General features: G+C 31.3%; 1 protein-coding gene across 4 annotated transcripts; it reads left to right on the top strand.

The window, feature by feature from the left end:
- Positions 1–4,086: 4,086 nt before the first annotated feature.
- LOC107951078 (guanine nucleotide-binding protein subunit gamma 3) lies at positions 4,087–7,243 on the top strand. 4 transcript variants are annotated; one of them, XM_041115304.1, is made up of 7 exons: positions 4,087–4,239; positions 4,763–4,830; positions 5,293–5,423; positions 6,229–6,281; positions 6,411–6,455; positions 6,554–6,592; positions 6,777–7,243. In XM_041115304.1, the coding sequence occupies exons 3-7, from the start codon at positions 5,394–5,396 to the stop codon at positions 7,165–7,167; spliced, it is 558 nt and encodes a 185-aa protein (XP_040971238.1). In that variant the 5' UTR covers positions 4,087–4,239; positions 4,763–4,830; positions 5,293–5,393; the 3' UTR covers positions 7,168–7,243. The 4 variants fall into 4 exon arrangements, with proteins under 4 accessions (XP_040971238.1, XP_040971237.1, XP_016741478.1 ...); XM_041115303.1 differs by having other exon boundaries at positions 4,224–4,239; positions 6,551–6,592; XM_016885989.2 differs by lacking the exon at positions 4,087–4,239 and having other exon boundaries at positions 4,272–5,423.
- The last annotated feature ends 17,391 nt before the right edge of the window (positions 7,244–24,634 follow it).

Raw genomic sequence — 24,634 nt, 5'->3', positions numbered from 1 at the left:
CTCAAGTTATTAAATTATTAGTAAGTTTATATTTTGGTCATTCAATTCTAAAAAATTATATTTAAAATGTTATTAAATTATATATTATTAAATTATATTTAATAATAATTATATAAAAATATGAGTAAATTTCTTATTTTTATTTTTATTAAAATTTAATAACAATAACAATAATCATCTATTTAAAAAAAATTCTGCTAAGGTTGTTCTGGTCATTTAAGCTTTTTTCCTATGCTATTATAACCTCTATTACATTCGATCAAACACAAAAATATTATTACAGCAATATTTAATTCTATTCAACTAAACAATTGAATTACTGATTATAACTCTATTATATTACAATTTATTCTATTACAGTTATATTCTATTACAACTCTATTTCATTTCAATGAATCAAACATAGTGTTAGTGTAGATTCTTGGTAAACATAGCCTCAGATTATAATACATGAGAGAAGAGTATGTCTATAAAAGAAAATTCTTTCACATTTAGAAAATTTTCAAATTCGTCCCTAGAATCGATGTCAAAAACATAATCCAACAGTTTGTCATCTTGAAAGCCAGATGTTATTACCTGCCAGCATTCTTGCCAAAGCACTCATGATCGCGTTTTTCCACTCCACGTCAAACATTTCAAGTCACGTGCAATGGCTATGTCAGTATCCAACTTCACATGCCAGCATTGATCTTTTGCCACATGTTTTGACTACATCATCAGCATATTCTGCCACATCAGCTTCATGTGCCACGTACTCATCATATCATATCAGCTTCTTGTGTTAGGTGTCATATTGCCCACCACGCTAATCCTTTCATTTCTCCTAATTTCCTTACTTGAAAAGTTAATGTAAAGCTGTGCACTGTTTTAGGACATAAATTCAGCGATTGTACCGCAAAGAACGGACATGATGTAAAAAATAATTATTTCTCAGTGATTGTGCCCAAGCATAAAGTCTGAAACTTTCACTCCAAAAGAAATAGTTGAATACTTTCCAGTTTCCACACCCTAAAAAATAATACTTGAATATTTACTTTACATCATTATTCTAACTTTATTCATCTTCCTTTAATAGTCACAAAATTGGTTTTATTATCAAAATATAATATATTAAATAAATAAGGTGACTTTTAAATTATTTTGTAAATTCACATAAGGATGACACATTATATTTTATTTTCTTTTTAAAAAAAATATTACACGTGTCATACATAAAATAAACCCATCATCTTATGTGATGAGATCATTGTGAAAAAGAAAAAAATTATTTTTTAAATAGTTATATTATAAATCCTAAAAAATTATATTATAAAAATAGTTTATGTGTATTATAATAAAAAATTATATTATTTTAATTTTAATTTTTTAAAGTTATGGCCAAAAATTTTATTATAAAAAATAATTTACATATTATAAAAATGTTATGATATATTTATTTATAAATTTATGATAAAAAAGTACAGACATAACTTATTATGTATCTATGCTGTATATTATAAAAATAAGATGTTTATTCGTTAAAAAAACTATAATTTTTTTGTCATAATTTATATTACTTTAAAAGAAATGTTATGAAAGTTGTTGGACATTTTATTTATAATATATATATTTGTATAGGTTATATATTATAAATGTCATATTATTATTTTTACTTAATTTTATATATTATACAAAAGTTATAACCTAGCATAATTATTTCTCCAAATTAAGTTTATATAAGTTTTTATGATTAAAGTTATAGACTATTTATATCGTGAACTCAAATATTGTATAATAGATGTTAATTATGCAAATATATAAAGTTTTCTTGCATCATATCGTGAGGTACGATAGCATTTGAGTGAATGGAGCTAGACACAAGCACTAGAGATAGTTCAAGAACTCTTCAATTTGAGACATTTAAAGTTTCAAATGTGGTTGAGAAGATATTTTTGTTCTAAAAAAAGATTTCTCATACTAACAACATTACCTTAATATAACATATAAAAGATAAAGTTTGATTGTACAAGCATGTTGCATACTTCATAACTTCATTCATACGTGGATTTGGGATGATCCACTTTGAAAAGTATATGAAGAAAGAGATATTGATAATCTTAATGATATAGATTCAAATTCAGATGATGATGAATTCGGTTAAGGACCAACATTTGATGAAAAGGAGTTTAGTAAAATCAACTACTTTTTTATTATGAGCCCATGTCTTCCTGTATTAATAACAATGCCCATACTAATCAAACTAAAATTCCATCGACATATCCAAATAGACACTTAATTTACTATATTTCATAATAAACGCACGTAATTAATTACCATTTTTTACCTTTTATATTTCGATTGTACGGTTTGATTCAATTCGATTATTATTTGATTTGATTTAATATTTTATTCACAAGATACAAAAATGCTATTATCACCGTTCAAAAACAAAATGCTATTATCCTCACTCAAACCAAATTTAATTAAATTTAGGGTAAATTGCATTAATTATCCTAAACTTTATTTAAAATTATATTTCAATTACTTAACTTTCAAAAATTACATAATAATCATTAACGTTATCAAATTGTTACATTTTGTCACTCAATTGTTAACTTCTATTAAAAAGGTAATGTTACACCTTAATTCAAAAGGTTAATAACTGGTCCTTGAGCTAGAGTTAAAAAATCATTTTCATATTCTTAGACCTTTCTTAATAATAATTGTAAAAAAAATTAAAAATCTTTAAAATACATAAAAAAATCATATAAAAAATCAATTATTACAAAGAAAAATCAAGAATTTTATAATCAGTTTTTTCGCATCCAAACTCATAAAAACTTGCTGTCATTGAACTTTCATAAAAAAAAAAACACTAAATATCCATTCACTTTGATCCAATTAGTTTTTTTTTATTTGATTTGTTGTTTTGCACTCTCCTTATTTTCATCTTTTTTTTTTCTCTTTTCTCATGCAGATTGGCATAGGCTTCACTCTTCTCAGATCATTAAAAATAAAATAATGTCTTGAAACTCGGAAGAAGAATGATTTGGAAAAGAAGAAGAGAACTTTTGTATTATAAATTTTAAAAATCCAAAATTTTAAAACTGAAAATTATTAGGAAAATCCTGCAGAGAAATATTGATGGTAGAAGTTTTTACTATTCTCAATAATGAAAGTTGTGTTGCAAGCCTAAAATTTGTTTCTTGCAAACTTGAGCAACAATAATCGGTCAAATAGTGGAATCCAAATATTGCATTGAGAAATTGACTTTTAAAGCTTAGAGGAAAAAAAAAACAATTTCTGGTAAAACAATACGAAGTTGTTGATGTCATTGAAGGTGTTCATCAATTATAGAAAATAAATAAAATTTAGGGATTTGAGATTTTTTATATAACTTTTTAATTATTTTTTAACTTTTTACAATTATTGTTAATAAAATATTAAAAATATCAAAATAATTTTTTAACTACAACTCAAGGACTAAATTAACTATTAACCCTTTAAATTAATGTACAATGTTAATTTTTTAACAAGAGTTAACAGCTGAGTGACAGAAAGATAATGATTTGATAAGTTAGTGCCTATTATCTAACTTTTAAAATTGGATGACTGAAATATAATTTTAAACAAAATTTAGGAACAGTTGATGTAGTTTACTCTTAATTATAAATTTTTATAATTTTTTAATATAAAAATAAATATTTGATAAAAATAGTGAAAAAATTATCTATTTTTTTTAAAAAAATCGATGAATTAAAATCATCCAAATGAGTTGAATTTGATTATCTTCGTTTTTAGTTTAATTTTTTTTAAAAATACTAAATATTCTTTTCAATCAGCGAATTTACTGCCCTAAATTGAAGTAATTGAAAGGTGTAAAATTTCCCAAATTTCAACATCTTTAGCAAAAGGTAATTTTTCTTTCCGATGAATGAAAAAATATTAATATTAATATTTTAGGTTTCTAAATAGTGGAGTAAATTAGTTTTTGTTCCCCACTCAGTTTAAATTTTACTTTCCAAAGTAAGGGCTGATTAGCCGTTGAAGGATGCAATAGCACGAAAAAGGACACTTCTTTTATACATTAAAAAAAGACTGAATTTCAACTCATTTCTCACTCCTACGCAGATGTCACGTGCGATCTGAGGTACAACATCGTGCTTTCCGCTTCTCTGCCTTCTGCACTTCTGCAATCCCCCCCCCACCCACTTGAGAGACCGATCAGACCTATCTACACCAGCTGAGACATTGTTTTAAGTAATCTAACTCATTTCTTTATTTTTAATATTTTTAGCAGAAGTTAAGTTATGGTAAAGCACATTTTCACCACCCCAAATCCATCTGAGAATGAAAGACTGAAACTTTAGCTTTTATAAAGAAATGGGTTCGTACCAAAAGTTGCAGGCTTTTGTCACTGCCGTCTTTACCTTTACTATTATTATTCATTACCATGCACAAAGGTTGTGTCTAGACGAAAGATCACATCTTTGTTCATCTAACAATGATGACTCCCTTTTCACCCTCTCATTATCTTTATCTCTCCCATTTAAATCCTCATTTAATCTCTTCTTCTGCAAATTTAAATATTTTGGTTTGGGTTTTTAAAACTTAAAAGCCAACTCTATTCACCCTCACAAGTCACCACCAGGGATTTAAATTGTGGTCGCGGTCGCGTTTTCGGTTGCATTGCGTTTATCGCGGTTGCGGACATAACGGATGCTATTGCGGTCATTACAGGTATCGCGGTCGTGAATTTTACATTACTTATTGTGTATTGCAGGTATAGCAGGTTTCGGCAGTAACGGTTTCGAACGGTGCCGCTACCGCTATATAACGGCCGCTATTTCGGTAATATTTAAATCCCTGGTCACCACCATAAGCCTTCATTTACATTCATTTCTTGTACAGCTTCTGCTTGGTCGTTTTAGCTCTGGGTCGTAACTATCCTTGTCAGAAACGTTAATTACTGCATCTGCCACTGTCACTGCCACACCCCAAACAAAATAACCTTTTTTTCTTTCTTTCTTTCTTTCTTTCTTTTGTATTAGCTTCCACACCCAACATTACTTGCCGCTTCTTGGTCGTCTCTTATTTAACTCTTTTGCTATACAAGAAATGTGACTACTTTCCTTCTTGTGTTTTACTTGCTACTTCTAGTACTACTTTGTTTTGTTTTATTGGGGAGTGAAAAAGGGGGTGGGTGATATTGTGAAAAAAAAAAAAAAAAAACAAAGCCGACATTTTCTTTGTTCTCCGGCTGTGACCGGAGAATCTGAGTTTGCACCAGGAAATTAATGGCTGCAAGGTCAGGTGGTTCTTCCTTTGTTCAGCCTCTCCACCCACCATCTCCGAAATCACCTCCAAAGTATCCGGATTTGTATGGGAAGCGAAGGGAAAGGGCTAAAGTTCAGATGCTTGAGAGAGAGATTAGTTTTCTTGAGGTGTGTTTTAAATTTTAATCCGGGATTGCTTTCTGTTTAGCTCTAAATTAGTATATGCATAAATTGCTTAATGTTATTGTTGTTGTTGTGAATTGATTAGGATGAAAACATGAATTTGAAATGTTATAATTTGCTATGATTTCAACACAGAAATTAACAATCTCATTTCCAAGTTCCATAAAAAGGAAGTGTTGCACTTTGCGAGTCAATGGCATTGTATATCTTTGGTTATAGTGATTAAAATTAAATTCAAAACATGAAAAAAAAAATATAAACAAACCTAGTGTAGTTGTGTTCATTCAGCTAGGAAAATGTTTTTTTCTCTAACATGGTAAATTTTGGCGGAGACTGCTGTTCCTGACAAATTAAACTGTTGGCAGAATGTTTAAGTTTAGAAAGCTACCAGGTTGAGGTCACCAATCCACTTGGATGGTGGAGCTTGCCTCTGGATCCGCACATAAATCTAGAGGATTATGTATTGGTTATTTGATAAAAACATAACATGATTGCCATCAATTTCCCTGTTTAGAAACAGAATAGTTTGATGATTCATCAAATACCCTAATCTACCAAAATGTTGCCCATGTATCAATGTTAATCTTTGAATTAGCTTAAAACTGGCAGTTTTAGATTGTTAGTTCATTTTTGATAGAAGCATAGTGGGTTGCAGCAGACCTATGACATTTTGTCAAATAAATTTTTATCTTGGTATGTAAATAAACCCCAAATATCTATTTGTATATTGGCAAAATTTTCTTATGAATGTCTTTAAATTGTTGGTAATTAGGGTTTCACTTTTGAACAGGAGGAGTTAAAATCTATTGAAGGTTTCCAACCTGCTTCAAGATACTGCAAAGAGTATGCACAGTTTGCAATTACCTTGAATGGTTATCTATGCATTTTGGATATTTTGCTTAGTTATTGATAGTCTTGTGTGGTAGCCAGATAATGTATTTTATATTTATTTATTTTTTCTTTTTTTCTCAGGGTTACAGATTTTGTAATGGCAAACTCGGATCCTCTTATACAGCTGTAACTACTAAAACTATCGTCATTTCTTTATTATGTAAGGTTTAGAAGATAATTTAAGCTTACCCTTTTTTTTTTTTATATTTTGTCCATACAAGCAGGAAGAATCAAAAATCATGTGGCTTTTGGAAATGGCTTTGGTACCAATTTCTTGTGCTTTTCTCCGTTATACATATACCTGAAAATTAGATTCTATCCCCAAAGGCTTGGTTGCATGTTTATAGTTATTATATGGACATGTAATTGCATGTATATGTTTGAATCAAATTATTTTACTTTTCCTATACCTCTCGCTTAATGACATGAATTTCATTCTTTTTGCAGTGGATTACCCTGCTTTAACATGGCCTGCACCAGCTGTTGCCGTAATTCTGGGTGCTGTTGCTATCTGAAATGCCCAGAGTGCTGGAAATGTAGTCTATGTGATTGCAGCTCGTGCAACTGCATGTCCTACAAATGCTGCACCTCATCTGATTGCAATGCATGTAAATGCACTTCGTGCGACTGCAGCTCTTGTAACTGCAGTTCATGTTTTAGCTGCTGCAAAGTTCCAAAATGGCAGTGTTGCTGCGGAAAGATGTCGTGCTGTTGCAAATTTCGACCCCCTTCATGCACAAACTGCTGTTCTTGCAAGTGGAAATGCTATTGTCCTAAATGTCCAAAGCTATGCAATTGCTTCCGTTGTACAAAAACCTGTTGTAACCCATGTTGCTAATTGTTCTAAAATGTCATTCAATTTTCTGCAAGGAATTAATTAGTTTTTATCGAGTGATAAAGTGGTGATTTTTTTTTCTTTCAATAGTTACATTAAGAAAAGCAGTTCCAAACTTGGAACCTCCTTCATTAATGGAAATATCTATCCAATCATTCTAAGAATAGTGTTTTTTTTTTCTTTTTTCAAAATGGTGGACCTACTGCCTGATAGTCATGGATGCAAATAAATAAATAAATAAATAAAAACCATTGAAACGATGCAGTTGGTGAATTTGGTTGGACTTGCAAAGATCTGATATGGGTTAAAACCATGGATGTATTTGTCAGTGGTGGCTCCATGTGAGGGAATATATTGGGCTAAGAAGGAACCATTTTTTATACCATCAAACTATGGAAGTAACAAATACTACAACAACCAAATAAGAAGACCAAGGCCTTTCTTAAAATTGGTATTATGAAATTCTATTAAAAGCAACAAACGAAATTTGCACACTTCCAAAATTCAGAACCCCACCCTTTCTTCATCCCTGAATTTACTAGGGTTTGCCATGTGGGCTTTCCTACAATGGATGACTGCCCTTTGCACTGTCTCATAGCCTGCCCACCATGGTAGTCAATACATACACTTTTGGTACCCAATCGATATAAAGTAACGTAAGTATTGTTCCATTCAAGATTTTACCGTGTTTTGACATGTTTAGATTATTATTGATTTAAGAGTGAGCAATTCGATTCGAAAAAATTGAAAAAAAATTTAAATTTCGCATTAATCGAATCGAGTTATTCGAGTTAACTTGAATAAGTAATTCGAGTTTCAAGTTCGAATCAAGTTAAATTTTATAATTTGAATAACTAGAATAATTCAAATAACAGATTGATATAAATACCCTTTTAGTCCCTGTCAAGTTTGAAAATAAGTAAATTGGTCTCTTTCTCAATAAAAATTACAAAATAATTCAAAATAATTTTCAAAAATTAAAAATATTTATAAAAATTCCAAAATTTATATTTTAAAAAAAATTATAAAAATTTCAAAAAAAATTCTAAAAAATATATAAAGTTAAAAAATTAAAAACTTTCTAAAATAATAATTTTGGAGACCTAAATAAGTTAATTAATGATTCAAATTTATCATACTAAAGTATTTTTTTATTTTACTTTTAAAAAGTTTTTAAATATGGTTTTTTTAACTTTTTCAACAGGTAAGAGTCCGCTTATTAGAACGATTAGATTTTTTTTTCTCTGTTTGCCCAGTAGCACGAATTGGAGGTGTTCTCCATTTAAAAAATTTAGGGTTTCACATTAAGCAAATAAGGTGAAAGTTCCATCAAAGCAAGAATAATGGAAGACAAACTAGCAACTCTCTATATTGCCAATGAGAGGGAAGAATCGGTTTAAGGGCAAGAAGATGAAGATGTGAGCGAATAAGAATACAACCTATGTCTGGTAGGAAGGGCATTAACAGACTCCGTCGTCTACTTTCCATCAATGAGAAACATTCTAGCAGAATTGTGGCATCCATTAGAAGGGGTCTCCATCACGGAGATTGAAGAAAAAATAATTATGTTTCGATTTTACAATGAGATAGATATGAAAAGGGTTATGGATGAAATACCCTCATTTTCCAACATGCACTTGATTATTTTTCACCGATTGACAAGGGGAGAGGACCCGGTGCAAATTCCTCTTTTTCATGCTAATTTTTGGGTGCAAATTCATAGTTTGCTGTTGGGTTTCATGTCTGAAGGGATGGCTCGATACTTCGGGAATTTTATTAGGGAGTTTATAGAGTATGTTGCGGCGTTAGTAACAAGAGGCGTCAGAAAGTTCATGTTGGAAAAATTACATTTTATGGGAACTTTGAGCCATATTTTCAATAGGTAAAGGTGGATAGTTGAATCATAATTCTATGGTTTCATATTCTACTCCATGAGACCTTTATAACGGTATATCATATGCTCAAAATGGTTGAGTGATGAATGAGAAATTGATGCTCAAAGTAAGTTACTTGGAAATATTGTTGAGGAAAAATAAAAGACTTAGATCCCACATTGGTTAAATACCAAGTGTGGGATGTGTTTATATATGTGAACTCTTTTAAAAAATAATTGAATGACTAAGCTTGTAATATTGTTTCGCGCGCAGGGGGTTGCAGGTCCAAACCCGACGGGGATGGGGCACACTTGCACGACGTGGGCAACGTGAAAATTTTTTAGCCAAACATGAATTTATTGATTTGATTCCAATAAATCTGTTTAATATTTTAATTTAATGGAAAATTTTGGGGATATTTTTTTCCAAAATTCCAACACTCTTCATGCCTATAAAAGGCCATGATTCTGAAGGATTTTTACACACTTTGATACTCTCATAGAATTTCTCTAGCCGAAATTCTATTGTTCTCAAAAATCTCCTTTTCCATTATTCATGTTTTATAAATATTCCGGTAATAGAAAAATGCATTGTTCGTTCAAGTGATCGTGGTAGAGGTGCTACTATTTCGATCACTGCTATTGTTGTATCCTGGGAGACTTTCAACCAACATTACTCCAAGTACCGTAGGAGCGGCTGAATCTGTCTTAAGGAAATCGTGTTTCACGGGGCTCAACGTTTCATAAAATCTCAATTCTCCTTTATTTCAATTGCTTGTTATGGTTTTATTTGATTTTCATATTCGATAAATTAACTATAAATAATTCTGTTCATATTTTATTTTATGTGTTTATTTATAATTAATTATTTTTGTTCGTTAATGTGTTTTGTCTAACAATCTTAAGACAAATATGCTTATTTGCAATTTTCTAATCCGACACAACATCAATGCTATTTTTTTTTACATATTTTTCGAAAATTAATTTTTTAAAAAAATAAATCTATTTCAGGATATCCCCGCCGTTCAACATATTTCTTTTTTTCTTCTATTATTTTTTATTTTCAAAGAAATATTAAAACTAATAAAATCTATTTCAGGATTTTTCCCGTCATTTAACAGATTTTATTTGATTTTGTTTCCAAATTTAAAATAGGTAAAATTTGTTTCGGGATTGATTCTCGCCATTCAACGGATTTTATTCCATTAATTTGATTTTATTTCCAAATGGGAAGTTAAAAGTAAAATAAAAATCGTTTCCGGATTGATTCTCACCATTCAACGATTTTATTCTAAAATTGTTTTATTTCCAAAAACGAGTAAAATAAAATTGTTTCAGGATTGATTTCTGCCGTTCAGCGATTTTATTCCAAATTTATTCTATTTCCAAAAACGAGTAAAAAAATCGTTTCGGGATCGATTCTCGCCGTTCAATGATTTTATTCCAAATTTGTTTTATTTCAAAAAACGAGTAATATAAAAATCGTTTCGAGATTGATTCTAGCCATTCAACGATTTTATTCCAAATTTGTTTTATTTCCAAAAATGAGTAAAATAAAAATCGTTTCGGGATTGATTCCTGCCGTTCAACGATTTCATTCCAAATTTGGTTTATTTCCAAAAACAAGAAATTAAATAAAATAAAATCTGTTTCGGGATTATTCTGCCGTTTAATAAGATTTTATTTGATATTGTTTTGTTTCCAAACAAAGATGTAATCAAACAATTCTATTTCAGATTTATTCCTGTTGTTTAATAGATTTTATTTTGATTTAATGATATAATTTTGTTTCATGATTTAATCTCGCCGTTTAACAAAATTTAATTTTGATTTTGTTTTAGAATTTTATTCTGCCATTTAACAAATCAAAGGAAAATTTTTCTGTTTATGGTAGCCTTAATTGTGGCTTTAAATTGAATTAAAAGAAATTTATCGACGGTGAATTAAAAAGACAATATGAGAATGCATGTCTAGAATTGGTTCCTTGAAAAACTTGGTATTTAAGCGTGCCGAGTGCACCACCTCTCTTTTATGGTTACCTACGTGGTGCATTGTTTAATTGTATTTTTAATTAGACCGTATAAACTTTTGTTTCGGGTTTTATTAGATTCTTGCTATCTAACAAAAGTTGATAAGTTTTCTAATTCTGGTTTTGTTTCTTAACAGAAAAAATGGAGACTCCTAACAATTCAATCAATTCGCAATCTGAAGCTTTGGTTAAAACGCAATCTTCGATCCCAAACTTAGTATTGCTGGTGGTGACTGCTATAAGCTACAACGAGAAACTTGCAAAATTCTTGGGAAAAGAATTTCAAGACTTGACAATAGAAAATATTGTTTTATTTGACCATGCTGAACTTGGCTAAATTTTTGAAAGATGACCCTCCTACTGTTAAAGAGGGCGAGGTAGATGAAGTTATCGCTTTCACTACTGTTGAAGCTTGGAAACATTCTGATTTCCTATGTCGAAACTACATCCTGAATGGATTGTCGGATGCACTGTACGAAGTGTATAGTGTTAAAAAAACAGCTAAGGAATTATGGACATCGTTGGACCATAAATACAAAGTCAAGGATGCTGGAATTAAAAAGTTCTTAGTTGCTAAATTCTTGAATTTTGTAATGGTTGGTTCTAAATTAGTTGTGAATCAAATGCAAGAACTTCAAATGATCATTCACGAAATTCTTGCTAAAGGGATGATAATAAGTTAATCCTAAATGCTATCTCTGTAAAAACAAAACTATGAATAAGAATGCTGTTCTTTCCTGTTCATATGCTGAAGTCATTTAATTAATGGCATAGTAGGCTCGGATATGTTAATTATGGTACTTTATGTAGATAAATTAACTTAGAGCACAATCCTTTGTTTTGCAATAATTATAATTATAAATGAGAAACATGTGTTAAGGCAAATTAATAAAGGTCAAAAATCACTTGATCTAATACATAGCAATGCTTGTAAAGCTTGGTTAAACAAGAGAAGGAATAAAATGTTTATTAGCTTCATTACTACGAGCTAAGACGAAGAGAATTTATTCTCTATAAGCAAGAAGTTGAAAACCAACTTAATAAAATATTAAGTAATCATGGTGGTGGGTATATTGAATCATTTCAATAACAACACTTTACTTTCCTAAAATAGAGTAACTGAGAATAAAATTGGATTCTAAAGGAAAAGATGAACGCATGCACGGCTAAAAAGCTCTGGGTTATCACATGAAATGTGGGGGGAGCATTTCTATGAGTAAATTGCCTTTTAAATAAGGCACCCCATAAGAAAAGAGACAAGATACCATATGAGTTATGGAAAGGTAGAAAACCATCCTACAACCACTTGAAAGTGTGGGGGGTGTCTTGCTAGCGTAACATATAATGGCAAGTTGAGACATGTACGATGTCGACATAATACCATTAAACAAATTATCTCAAACAGAGTTATCTATATTGATTTGAAAAAATTAAAAGATAACATTACGAATCCGCTAACTAAAAGTTTAAAATGAAATCATGTTGTTAAAACATCAAAAGGAATGTGACTAAAGCCCATGAAAAAAAAAAAGCACTATGTGGAGGAAAACCCTATTTAGTTGACTGGAGATCCCAAAATCTAGGTTCAAAGGGACAACCTAATTGCATAGACCTTGTGAGGTCACTGTGGGGGTACTTATCCTAAGTCTATTCCTATGATGTAAACAATGACTAAAAACGGGATAGGTTAAGCAATGTTTTTAAGTCACCTATGTGAGAGTGAAGTGAGGCCGCTTCAAAGAGACTATTGCGGCATAGTTCTCTCAAACTCTTGTAGAACTAGGAGATGTTCACGGCTATATGAACATATTTATGAGAACTAAAACCTTGCCAGGGAGGTAGTCGTGTGAGGTATATCATCGTTTACAAAAAAAGTAGAACAGTTCAATGACATTATGTTTATTGGTCAGTTAGTAAATTAAATATACTTTCGCAAGGGAAGGTTCAAGGGTGGATACATACTTATCCTATGCAACTATCGATCGTAGATTCTATCACCACATTGAGTCAATGTTTTTCAATAAAACTATTATTTTTCATTTATGTGGGGGATTGTTAGAAAAATTACATTTTATAGGAACTTTGAGGCATATTCTCAATAGGTAAAGGTAGAGAGTTGAATCATAATTTTATGGTTTCATATTCTACTCCATGAGATCTTTACAATGGTATATTATATGCTCAAAATGGTTGAATGATGAATGAGAAATTGATGCTCAAAGTAAGCTACTTGTAAATATTATTGAGGAAAAATAAAAGGCTTAGATCCCACATTGGTTAAATACCAAGTGTGGGATGTGTTTATATATGTGAACTCTCTTGAAAGTTAATTGAATGACTAAGCTTATAACCCTGCCTTGCGTACAAGGGGTGCAGGTCCAAACCCGACAGGGTTGGGGTGTACCCGCACGATATGGAAGACGAAAAATGTTCGGACTGGTCGGGCCCAAATGGACCTGTGGATATTTTAGGCCAACACAAATTTATTTTTTCTCAGCAGACAAAATCTGCTTATTTATGGAAACTTATCTTATTGATTTGATTCCAATAAATCTATTAAAATTTTTAATTTAATGGCAAATTTTGGGGATATTTTTTCCAAAATTCCTACACTCTTCATGCCTGTAAAAGGCCATGATTATAAAGGGTTTTTATACACTTTGATACTCTCTTAGAATTTCTCTTGTCGAATTTCTATTGTTTTCAAAAATCTTTTTTTCCATTATTTGTGTTCTATAAATATTCCAGTGATAGAAAAAGGCATTGTTCGTTCGATTGATCATGGTAGAGGTGCTACTACTTCAATCACTACTGTTGTTGTATCCTGGGAGACTTTCGACCAATGCTCTCCAAGTACCGTAGAAGCGGCCAAATCTATCTTAAGGAAATCATGTTTCACGGGCCTCAAAGTTTCTTAAAATCTTAATTCGCCTTTATTTCAATTGTTTATTATGGTTTTATTTGATTTTCATATTTGATAAATTAACTATAAATAATTTTGTTCATATTTTATTTTATATGTGTTTCTTTATAATTAATTATTTTTGTTCATTAACGTGTTTTATCTAACAGTTCATGCATATTAAAGTACGTCTGGATGTTTGATTTCCACTGAAGAGGAAGAAGCGCATCATTTATGGACAAGAAAAATCTACTTACGTGTTGTTCCAATATGAAAATTTATCTCTATTTTGTTTTTTATGTGGGATATTGAGGCATGGAAAGAGTTTTTGCCCATTACGATTAACCTTGGGATCACAAGAAGTGAAATTTGGGTGGGATATTTTGTTAAGAGCTTCACCAAAATAGGCAGTGCCGGTTGTAAGTAGATGGCTGAGGGAAGACTCTAAAGAGATAGGTAAGGCAAGAATGGACATGAGCAGAAGTAGAGAAGGATGGTATTTTAGGGATTCACATGTAGATCAACCTAATCAGACAAGAGAAAGAGGATTGAAATTTGATCCAAATAGAAGGGTTTAAAAAGGAGGTCAAACAACTAAAGAACTGAGACGTAGGACAAGAGGAGAATTAGATTACTTCGAGACAAAGGAGGTAGAATCAGAATTGGAAGACAGACTAATTTGATTAGTGGACAGAATAAAAAAGCAACATGTCCATCAAGTGGGTGACAAAAACAATGTTTCAATGGATACAGAGTTGGACAATAAAATATTGGCAACCGCTTCAAGCAGGCTGGCTGGTCACAATGAAAACCTTAAGCTGGAATGTCCGTGGTTTGGGGAAGCAGTAAACAGTTAGACGTCTCAAACACATATTGAGACAAATCCAGCCCAACTATTGTTTCTTATAGAAACAAAAGTTAGTATGAGAAGTTTAAAGAGGATAAGAAAGAAATGTGGTTTTGTGAATGAGATTGATGTGGGTGTTGAAGGATCGAGAGGAGGATTATCGTTAGGATTGTAACGACCTGTAAGTCAGGGGTGTCAAGAAATATTTATTTATAATATTTTTGGAGTTACCTTATAAGTGAATTAAACAATAGCAAATAATTTTAATTACTAGTGTTTAAAGTAAGTACATGGATTAAATTAAATGTGTGATAAAAGTACTAGTGATATTAAATTTCAAGGTGAGATTAAATTAAAGGATTTATTAGGTAAATAGACCTTTATTAATTAGATGAGTTTTGCTAGTAGAGGATTTTGAGGAAATTATATATGTATATATATTTAATATATGTATGTGTTATTGGTGTCATAATGCTTAAATTAGTAAAATTGTTAATTTATAATAAATGGAAAATGAAATGAAAATGGGAATAAAATAAGGAAAACAAATAGATTAGTGGGGGAGGATAGAAAAAAAAATTGAAAGGCTTTATTTTTTTTCTTCTTCTTTGCATGCCGTTGAGGAGTGGAGAGAAAGAGCATTTCAGCGATTGTTTTTCCTTTGTGAGCTTAAATTAGTCTGTAAGTTTGATTCTTTTTACTTAAATCTTACAGTTTTGGAACCTTAAAGTCATGAACTAACTTACCCAAGTTGGAATTTTTAGATTTAAGGAAGTTTGTAGAGATTGCCATTATGAGAAATTAAGTTTTTGGTATTATCTTGTTATAAATTAAGTTTAGTAATTGAATAGGCATTTTTGTTGAATGATTCTTGATTAGTTTATATTTAGAGGTGTACTTATGAAGTTTTGCTTTAAGAATTAAATTGTAAAAGAATTAGCTAATTGAGGGATTAATTGGATAAATTATAACAAGTATTGGGACTGTTTTTAGACTATCATTTGGCTGGAAATTTGTTGGTTAGCTATGGATATTTAATGAAGATGTGATTAAGTTAAATGTTAATGTTAATGATTGAAGATGGTCAAATTCTACGTTTGGTTTTGGTGACTAGATTGTACAAGTGATAAAATGTTGGGATAGTTTTTATAATAAATAATAGAAGGATTTAATTGTATAAATGTATTTATTAAAGTGATAGAATAGTATTAATTGAAAGAATTGTAACATAGATCAAGGAACAAACCGACTGGACATGAACAGTGGAAATACTAAAGTAACAGAATAGTTATCGACCTTACTATTACAACTATTTTGTTAAGGTAAGTTAGTATTCCCTGAACTCGAACTTTATAAATTGTTTTAATTAATCTAGTTACTACTTGATGTCTTATTACATCCCTAATGTAATTGTTAATTAAATTGAATGGAATTTTATGGAAGTATATGTACTTATGCAAAATGTGATATTGAGTGATGAAAAATAATATTATAGAATTGCGGATGACAACCATCGTAGGTTATCCGACCAGCGCTAGACGCAACAATTTGTCGATTCGTTCGACTAATGTTAGGCACAACTATCGTTGGTTATTTGACTAGCGCTGGGCATAATAATTTTTCGATTCGTTCAACTAGTGATGGGCACAACTACCGTTGTTTATCCGATTAGCGTTGGGCACAATAATTTATCAGTTCGTTGGACTAGTGCTAGGCACAACTATCGTCGATTATCCGGCTAGCACTTGGCACAATAATTTTTCGACTCGTTTGACTAGTGCTAGCCACACCAAGGATCTTGTCGAGTTAAATATCTAGCGCTGGGCGTAAAACCTTATTCACGGTCTAACAGTTAGGCACCGGGTGCCATTTGTTGGATTACATATTTTGGTAAGGTAACTAAATTCATGAGATGATTTATAGATTGTGAAATGTAAACTTCTGGTTAATATTTAAAAATGAGATCTATTGAGATTATTAGTTGCTTACTTCTTGAATTTTTATTTGACTACAGGTTAGGTATTAATGTTGTTCTATGTCTCAACATCCAAAACAATTCCGGTACTCAAAGTTGGTGATGCATTTCTTTTTAAGTCTTGACATGTACCTAGGATGCCAATATTAAGATAATGTCCTTGTGTTTAGTTAATTCCTAGAGAATGTAGTCCTATAAGTACTAAAAAATGAATCTTTGAAATGGTTATGTAAATGCTTCCACTTGGTGTTTGCCTTAATTTTTTGGTCATTGTGGTATTATACATGAGGTCCTTGATTAGTAAATGAAGAAATATTGTTCATTGAGCCTTTTTGGTTGATAATTGGTTGGTAATGATTAGTATAGGTTATACATTTACCATATTCAATTATTTGAGTGTTTGAACTTTATTTGAGGTACCTATAAATGGTATATTGGTTGTTGATGGATGAATTAAATGTGGTGTCAATGAGGGCACATTGGTTAGGCACTTAAGATGTTTGTTTTGGTATGTTTTTTAGCATGTTTAATTGTGTTTTGATGTTGTTTGAGGTCCCTTTTAAAGTGTCTTTAAAAAGGTTGAATGATTGTACATGTAATGGATTTGAAATGGCTTGATTAAAGGTAAACTTTAGTTCACACGGCTTGGCGACACGACCGTGTGTCCCCTATAGGTTCCCTTGCATGCAAGCCAGTCAGTTACATGACCTAGCATATGGCCTGGCACACGGGCGTATGGGGATATTTTAAGAGTTACACAGCCTGGCACACGGGCGTGTGACCCTACTCAGAGAGTTACATGGGTGAGGACACAGGTTGGGACACGACCATGTGTCCCTAATTCGACTGTAACACGGCCTTAGAAAAAAGCGTGTGTCTCAGCTGTGTGAGGCATACGGCCGTGTGACCCCTGTAGTCAAATTTTTCTAACTTTTTCCTAGACTTTCCAAATGTTCCCAATTTAGTCTCGATTTATTTCTAAGGTAATTTTAGGGCCTTAAAGGCTCAATTTAAGGACAACATGTATGTGAATGGTTGTTTTATATTATATTTATAATTATGTATGAACTGAATGTTTAAATGTTCTGTTTGTACGGTAATGCTCTGTAACCCTAATCTAGCGACAAATACAATTCATCCATAGATGTTGAAGTGATTGAAGAAAATAGAGAGCCTTTTTAGAGGTTTATTGGATTCTATGGATCCCTAATAGATCATTTGAGAAATGACTCGTGGAATATTCTTAGACAATTGAAGGATAATAGTCGATTGCCTTGGTTAGTAATGGGGGATTTCAATAAGGTGATATTTTTGTTCAAAAAAAGGGGGAGGATGCTTAAGAGAGGAAAGACAGATGTCAGCTTTTAGAGAAGCGTTGGAGGAATGCAATTTAAATAACTTGGGTTTTTCAGGATAATGGTTTACAGAGGAAATGGGAATATTACCGGATAAAAACATAAGAGAAAGACTTGATAGTATGGTTGCAAATTTGGCATGGTGGGAGCTTTTTCTAAGATATTCAGTGAATCACCTAAATCATAGTTTTTCGGATCATTGCTTAATATTAATGGATATGTTGGGGGCTGGAGGGGAAAGCCAATATAAGGAGGATTTTCGTTTTGATTTAACGCAGATTGGGCATTGGAGAATGATTTTGAGGAGCAAGTTAAAACGAGATGGGATTCAAATGAAAATGAGCTTCTGGAAAAGCTAGACGATTTGGGTAACACCTTAAAATAGTTGAAAAAAGTAAACAAACGACTCCAAAATAATAGAATAGGAGATTTGAATTCAATACTGAGCAAGTTGAATGAGGAAGACCCAAATGAGGAAAGTTTAGCAGAAATCATCGAAGCAAAACTGACTTTGAATATGGAAGCAGACAAGGAAGATCTATTTTGGGAACAATGGGCAAGAGCGAATTGGCTTCGAATGGGAGATCGATATACATTCTTTTTTCACAATTTTGCCTCATATAGAAAAAGAAGGAATTTTGTGAAAGGGCTAGAAGATGAGAATGGAACATGGATTAAATGGGGAAAAAAGATATTACTAAGCTGGCAATAAATTATTTCAAAGAACATTTTTCATTAAAACCTGTGCAGAATTGTGAAAGGTTAGTTGTTGAGATTCAACAATGCATAGTAGAAGGGCTGAATGAAGAATTAATGGCTGAGTTCAAGGTAGATAAGATGGTGGAAGCATTGAAATTGATGGCTCCACTTAAGGCTTCAAGTAAGGATGAATTTTTGATATTTTTTTATAAAAAAGTTTGGCATTTCGTGGGGAATGATGTAGCTAAATATTGCTTAGAAGTATTGAATGGTCATAGGGATATTGAAGAAGTAAATAAAACGAATATTGTGTTAATTCTAAAGTGTCTATGCCGAAGAATATGGAACAATTCAAGCCTATTAGTCTTTGTAATGTAATTTACAAACTTATCTCGAAAATCGTGGTGAATAGATTTCAGAGAGTACCCAATCTTTGTATTGAAAAAACATAAGGAGTATTTGTACCAAGTAGGCAAATTACTAATAACATTCTAGTGGCGTATGAAATTTTGCATTCTTTTAAAAAGAAAAAAATAGAGTGTTGTTGGTTCTTTTGCATTAAAACTATATATGAGTAAAGCTTATGACAGGGTAGAATGGAATTTTATTGAAAAAATGATGAGCCGTTTAGGTTTCTGAAATGAATGGATATCTCTAATTATGAGATGTATTAAGAGTGTTTCCTACTCAAAAGTTCAAGGAGTAGAATTTAAACCAACACAAGGTTTAAGGTAAGGGGGTCTTCTAAGCCCATATTTATTTATAATTTGTGCAAAAGGATTTTCTACTTTATTGAAAATAGCCAAAAGGGAGGGGGAATTGGTGAAGTGAAAGTGGGAAGAAGCGGGTTATCGATAACACATCTATTCTTTGCAGATGATGGTATTCTATTTGGGGAAGCAACGATGGAAGGAGTTAATACATGCTGATGATAGTATTCTATTTGAGGAAGCAACGATGGAAGGAGTTATTACAATGACAAGAGTGGTGGCTAAGTATGGAAAGATATTAGGCTAGCTTGTTAATTTTGATAAATCACTCATCTATTTCATTAGCAATGTGAGAAATAGCATACAAGACTAGATAAGAAGTGTTTTGGGAGAACGAATTTTTAACAACCCAGAGAAATATCCCAAATTACCAACGATGGTGGGGAGAGGAAAAGAGAATGCATTTGTAGATATAAAAAATTCACTATGAGAATGAAAAATTGGAGTGTGCGTAATCTATTGATAGGAGGAAAGGATGTATTTATTAAATCGTTTTGCAAGCCATTCCGATTTATGTAATGCAGTGTTTTATGTTGTTTGTGTCTTAATGTAGAGAGTTGGAAATTTTGACGTGCATATTTTTGTGGTGTAATTTAAAATCTAACAAAGGTATATATTGGTGCAGTTGCAATACTATATGTATCGCAAAAGCGCGATGGGGGATTGGATTTAGGGAGCTATCAAAGTTTAATATAGCCCTGTTGGTAAAATAATGATAGAAACTAACCGTTAATCCTAATAGCTTATTTGCATGAGTGATGAAAGCAAAATATTATCCTTGGGGAGATTTTATGAGTGCAAATTTGGGGCCTTACCCTTCATTTACCTGGTGAAGTATTGGGGTTTTCGTAGCTTATTGGAGAAAGGCACAGGTTGAGAGATCGAGAATGGTGTGTCGGTGAACATCTGAAATGATACGTGGCTACCAAGTCTTGGTGATGGAAGAGTAAAATTTCAAAATATTGATTTAAGATACACAACTGTTACAGATCTAATTGATAGTGAATCGATTATCTAGAAAACTAAAGTCATCAAAATTCTATTCAGTGAAGTGCAAGTAGAGAGAATATTGTCAATTTTGCTGGTGAGTAGTATGCAAACGGATGAAGTAATATAGAGGGGTGACAATATTGGGTTTTATATAACGAAGAGTGGGTACAAGTGGCTTATTACAGAAGAACTAAATTTGTTAGGAAATAATAGTACATTTCAATATAAAGATACAAGTAATTTCTGTACAAAATATGAAGCCTTAGAATTCCCATCAAGAATCGGATAAACCTATGAAAAATAACTAATGAATACATGCCTACTATAGGTAATCTGAAATCATGAAAACTTAGGGAGAATGCACTTTGCCTAATTTGTAGGTTGGAGAAAGAGACTATAACCCATTTGTTTCGAGGTTTCACATTCACAAATTTGGTTAGGCATGAAATAGGAGTGGCCCATTCGAGCAAGAATAGGGATCAGAATTGGAAACAATGGTTAGTATTAGAAATTGGAAATAACAGTTTACATAAATGCACAAAACTAGCTATTACTTATTGGGAGCTATGATAAAATAGGAATAAGTTTTATCATGAGGAGGTAAGGGAGAGGGTGCAATATGTTGTGGGGTTCATCAAAGCTTATATATCAAAAATTGAGCAGTTGGGAGAGTTATCCAAGTTTAAGCATATAACAGGTAAAGATAATTAAGACCACCAGAGGAGGAAATGGTTAAAGCCAATTTTGACACATATTATCGACAACATTTGAATAGATCTATTTCAGGGATAATAATTAGAAATAATGAAAGATTAATAATGACATTGTGTATTTAGCCGTGGGAGAACGTCTAGGATCCGACCATGGCAGAAGCAAGGGCGTACCTATAAGTAGCTATGTTTGCAGAAGATCTAGGTTTCAGAGAGGTATGTGTGGAAGGGGACACACTATTGCAGAAAATGACAGATCGATTATTGGAAATATAATCAAAGAAATAAAAAACAGAGTACCCAGATTTAGAAGCTTAACTTTTCGAAATGTATCACTGACGACTAATGAAGCGACACATGTGTTGGCAGCAAACGGATGCTAGTAGGACTCCCTTGTATATTGGATGGAAGAAGTCCTAGTAGAGGTGGAAAATCTTATCACCAGCGATAGGAGGGGATTTAGAATAGAGTAGGTTGATGCTGAAGTTTTTTGAGTCCGAATGTGGTTTTAATGGTTAATCTCTGATGAACTCAATGGACAAAGAGGCTGGACAACAGAAAGAAGGTAATAAACGAGGCTTTGATGGAAACTAACTACTCAGGAGGCTTTCTCTGATGCATAAAAGGGGAAGGGCTTTTCAGGAGAAGATTAAAGGGTTGTTTTAGGATTTTTTTTTATAAGTTTTGGAATTATTTTTTGTAGGCAGTGACTGTTTTTTGCTTAGCTATTAAGTTTTTAGATGATTTCTGTATTTTAGCTTACCTGGGGTACTGTTCAAGTTAGCCAATAGCCGTGAGACATTTGTAATGCCAAGGCAAGGTAGGGGATTTAGGAAACTATTTTAATCCTTCTCCATAATAAATGCATCAGTAAAATAATATAATATCAAAGTCATCTACATGGTGCATGAAAAAACCCTTATTCATTTCAGAAATGTAAAATATTCAATTTCAATATTAGGTAGTGAGTTTTTTTTTTAAATCAAGTTTCTTTGAGAAAAAACAACATATGAAAATTCTTTAAATTAAAGAATCTTATGGTTCTTTAACAAATATTCATGTGAATTCTCAATAATTTTTAACATAACTATTGATCAGGATGGTCTCACTGATCATGCCAAGTAATTGATAAATTTGGACTAGTAAACTTTTGGTTTACTATAGCATATGATCCAATTATACTAATATATTTGTACTACCAATAAGAGAAAAGTAGATAAATTTTCCAATATAAACTTCTTACCTTATAGAATATGAAGATATTAAATGTAGTCATCGTAAGCAATTTTAATATGATTTATGTCATGAAGAATATATTTGAAAGTTAATAAATTCTTTAAGACCAACTAGAACAAAATGTATTATCTATCATAAATTTTGCTCATCCAAGTAGTAATGTATTAGCTTTTCTAGAGCATTCGACCAAATTTTCTACTAACAAATATTATATTAAAAGTTATCTCGTTATTACATTGATAACATAAGTTATCTAAACTCTTTGAAGTGGTATCTTAAGCACTCTTGCTATTCTCTTGTTTATCTCTATATTTCCACTTTTGATGGTATCTTTGTGACCGTTATTATTTGTTTACCACATTCACAATTGTACCTTTTAAATTTATTATACATTGTTCATTCACTTCAGGGAAAGTAACATATTCAATGAGATAAGATTTATAATTTTTATTAGCAATTTGTTATTTTATTTCATCGTAAATAATTTTGAGATCAATTTAAAATATTTATTAAAACCATTTTCACAATATTGATACTATAAGAGCATATTTGAATCATATATGTTGAATAAATAATAAAATACTTGTAATTAAAAACAACTTCTTGATGTATCCATTTTTATAAAGTTTTGTTCACTGCTCATTTATTCATTAAGCTCTCATATTATAATAACAATATACTATTGTTCAAAAATGTTAAAGTCACATGTGAAATCTTTCAATCAATTTCTTGTTCATATGTAGACATATGATTGAATAATATTTGTTTCAACATGTTTAAATTCCACAAGGAATAAAACATACCATATAACAAATTTTTATTAGCAAAATCGAAATACATCACAAAATAACTTTAGCCACTAAAATACATCAAGAGAAAATATAAAATCATAATTATTGTCATAAATAAGTTATTGTAACATAAAATTTATAGATATATCCAAAAATTGACTAACCCTTATGAAATGCGTTTTGACATTTACGATTGAGAAAAAATTGTAAGAAAAAGGGGTGTCATGTCATCCTGTATCTATTTCAACAATTTTTTTCATGTTATTAATATATAATTTTGGTAATTTTTTTAACCTAAACCCAAAACCCTGAATTTCAAACCCGAAACCTCAAACTTCAAACAATAAACCATAAACCCTAAACTTAACATGAACCTCAAACCCTAAACTCTTAATTTGAACCTTGAACCATAAACCCCAAACCTCAAACATAGAACCCTGAACCAAAATGACAAGTTCAAGATTTAAGGTTTAAGGTTTAGGGTTTGAGGTTTGGGTTTGAGGGTCAGGACTTAAGATTTGGGGTTTGAGATTCAAGTGAAAAAATTACCAAAATTATGTATTAATGACATGAAAAAAATTACTAAAAATATTATTAAATAATTAAAAAGGATACAGGATGACATGATACCCCCATTTCATATAATCCGATTAATATGACAATTAAGAACACCCTAATACTCTTTGTTGAGTTACATGTAATCCATTAATAAACTTAGAATGATTGCTTAGATAACAATGTTAAAAGCTTGAAGAAATACATGCACTAACATGTTAGATTATGCCCAAAGACCAATCATGAGATGAATGTAATCACATACTCGTTTTACCTTATTTGTTAATATAAGACATTGCCATTGATAATACTCTAAAATGAAGTGTTTTTATATATTAATCATGTGTTTATTTTGAGCTTGAGCCTACTAATTTGAGCTATTTATGTCTTTTTATCTTTTAGGGACTAAATTGGAGGCGAAAAGTAAATTCAAGGGAAAAAGCGTCAATTCGGAGATTAAATGGGCCAATATGCAACGTGGGACAAATATGGTGCCAAAAGTGCGAACATGGAAGGCACAAGGACTTAAAAGCAAATAGAAGAGATTTTATCTTGGAAGACTCTATTTTATTTTATTCTATTAGGATAATTAATATTAAGATAATTATTAGGATTATTCAAATTTAGGATTTTATTTTAATTATCTTTGTTTATCTTTAATTAAATGTATTTATCTTTTTAGAATTTAAGTTCAATTAGACTATCTCCCTAGCACTATAAATAGGGGGTGAAGTGACT

The sequence above is a fragment of the Gossypium hirsutum genome, chromosome A06 (genome assembly GCF_007990345.1).
Source record: "Gossypium hirsutum isolate 1008001.06 chromosome A06, Gossypium_hirsutum_v2.1, whole genome shotgun sequence".
Taxonomy (NCBI): domain Eukaryota; kingdom Viridiplantae; phylum Streptophyta; class Magnoliopsida; order Malvales; family Malvaceae; genus Gossypium; species Gossypium hirsutum.
Note: the sequence above shows the minus strand (reverse complement) of the source record. Positions and strands in the feature narration are given on the sequence as shown.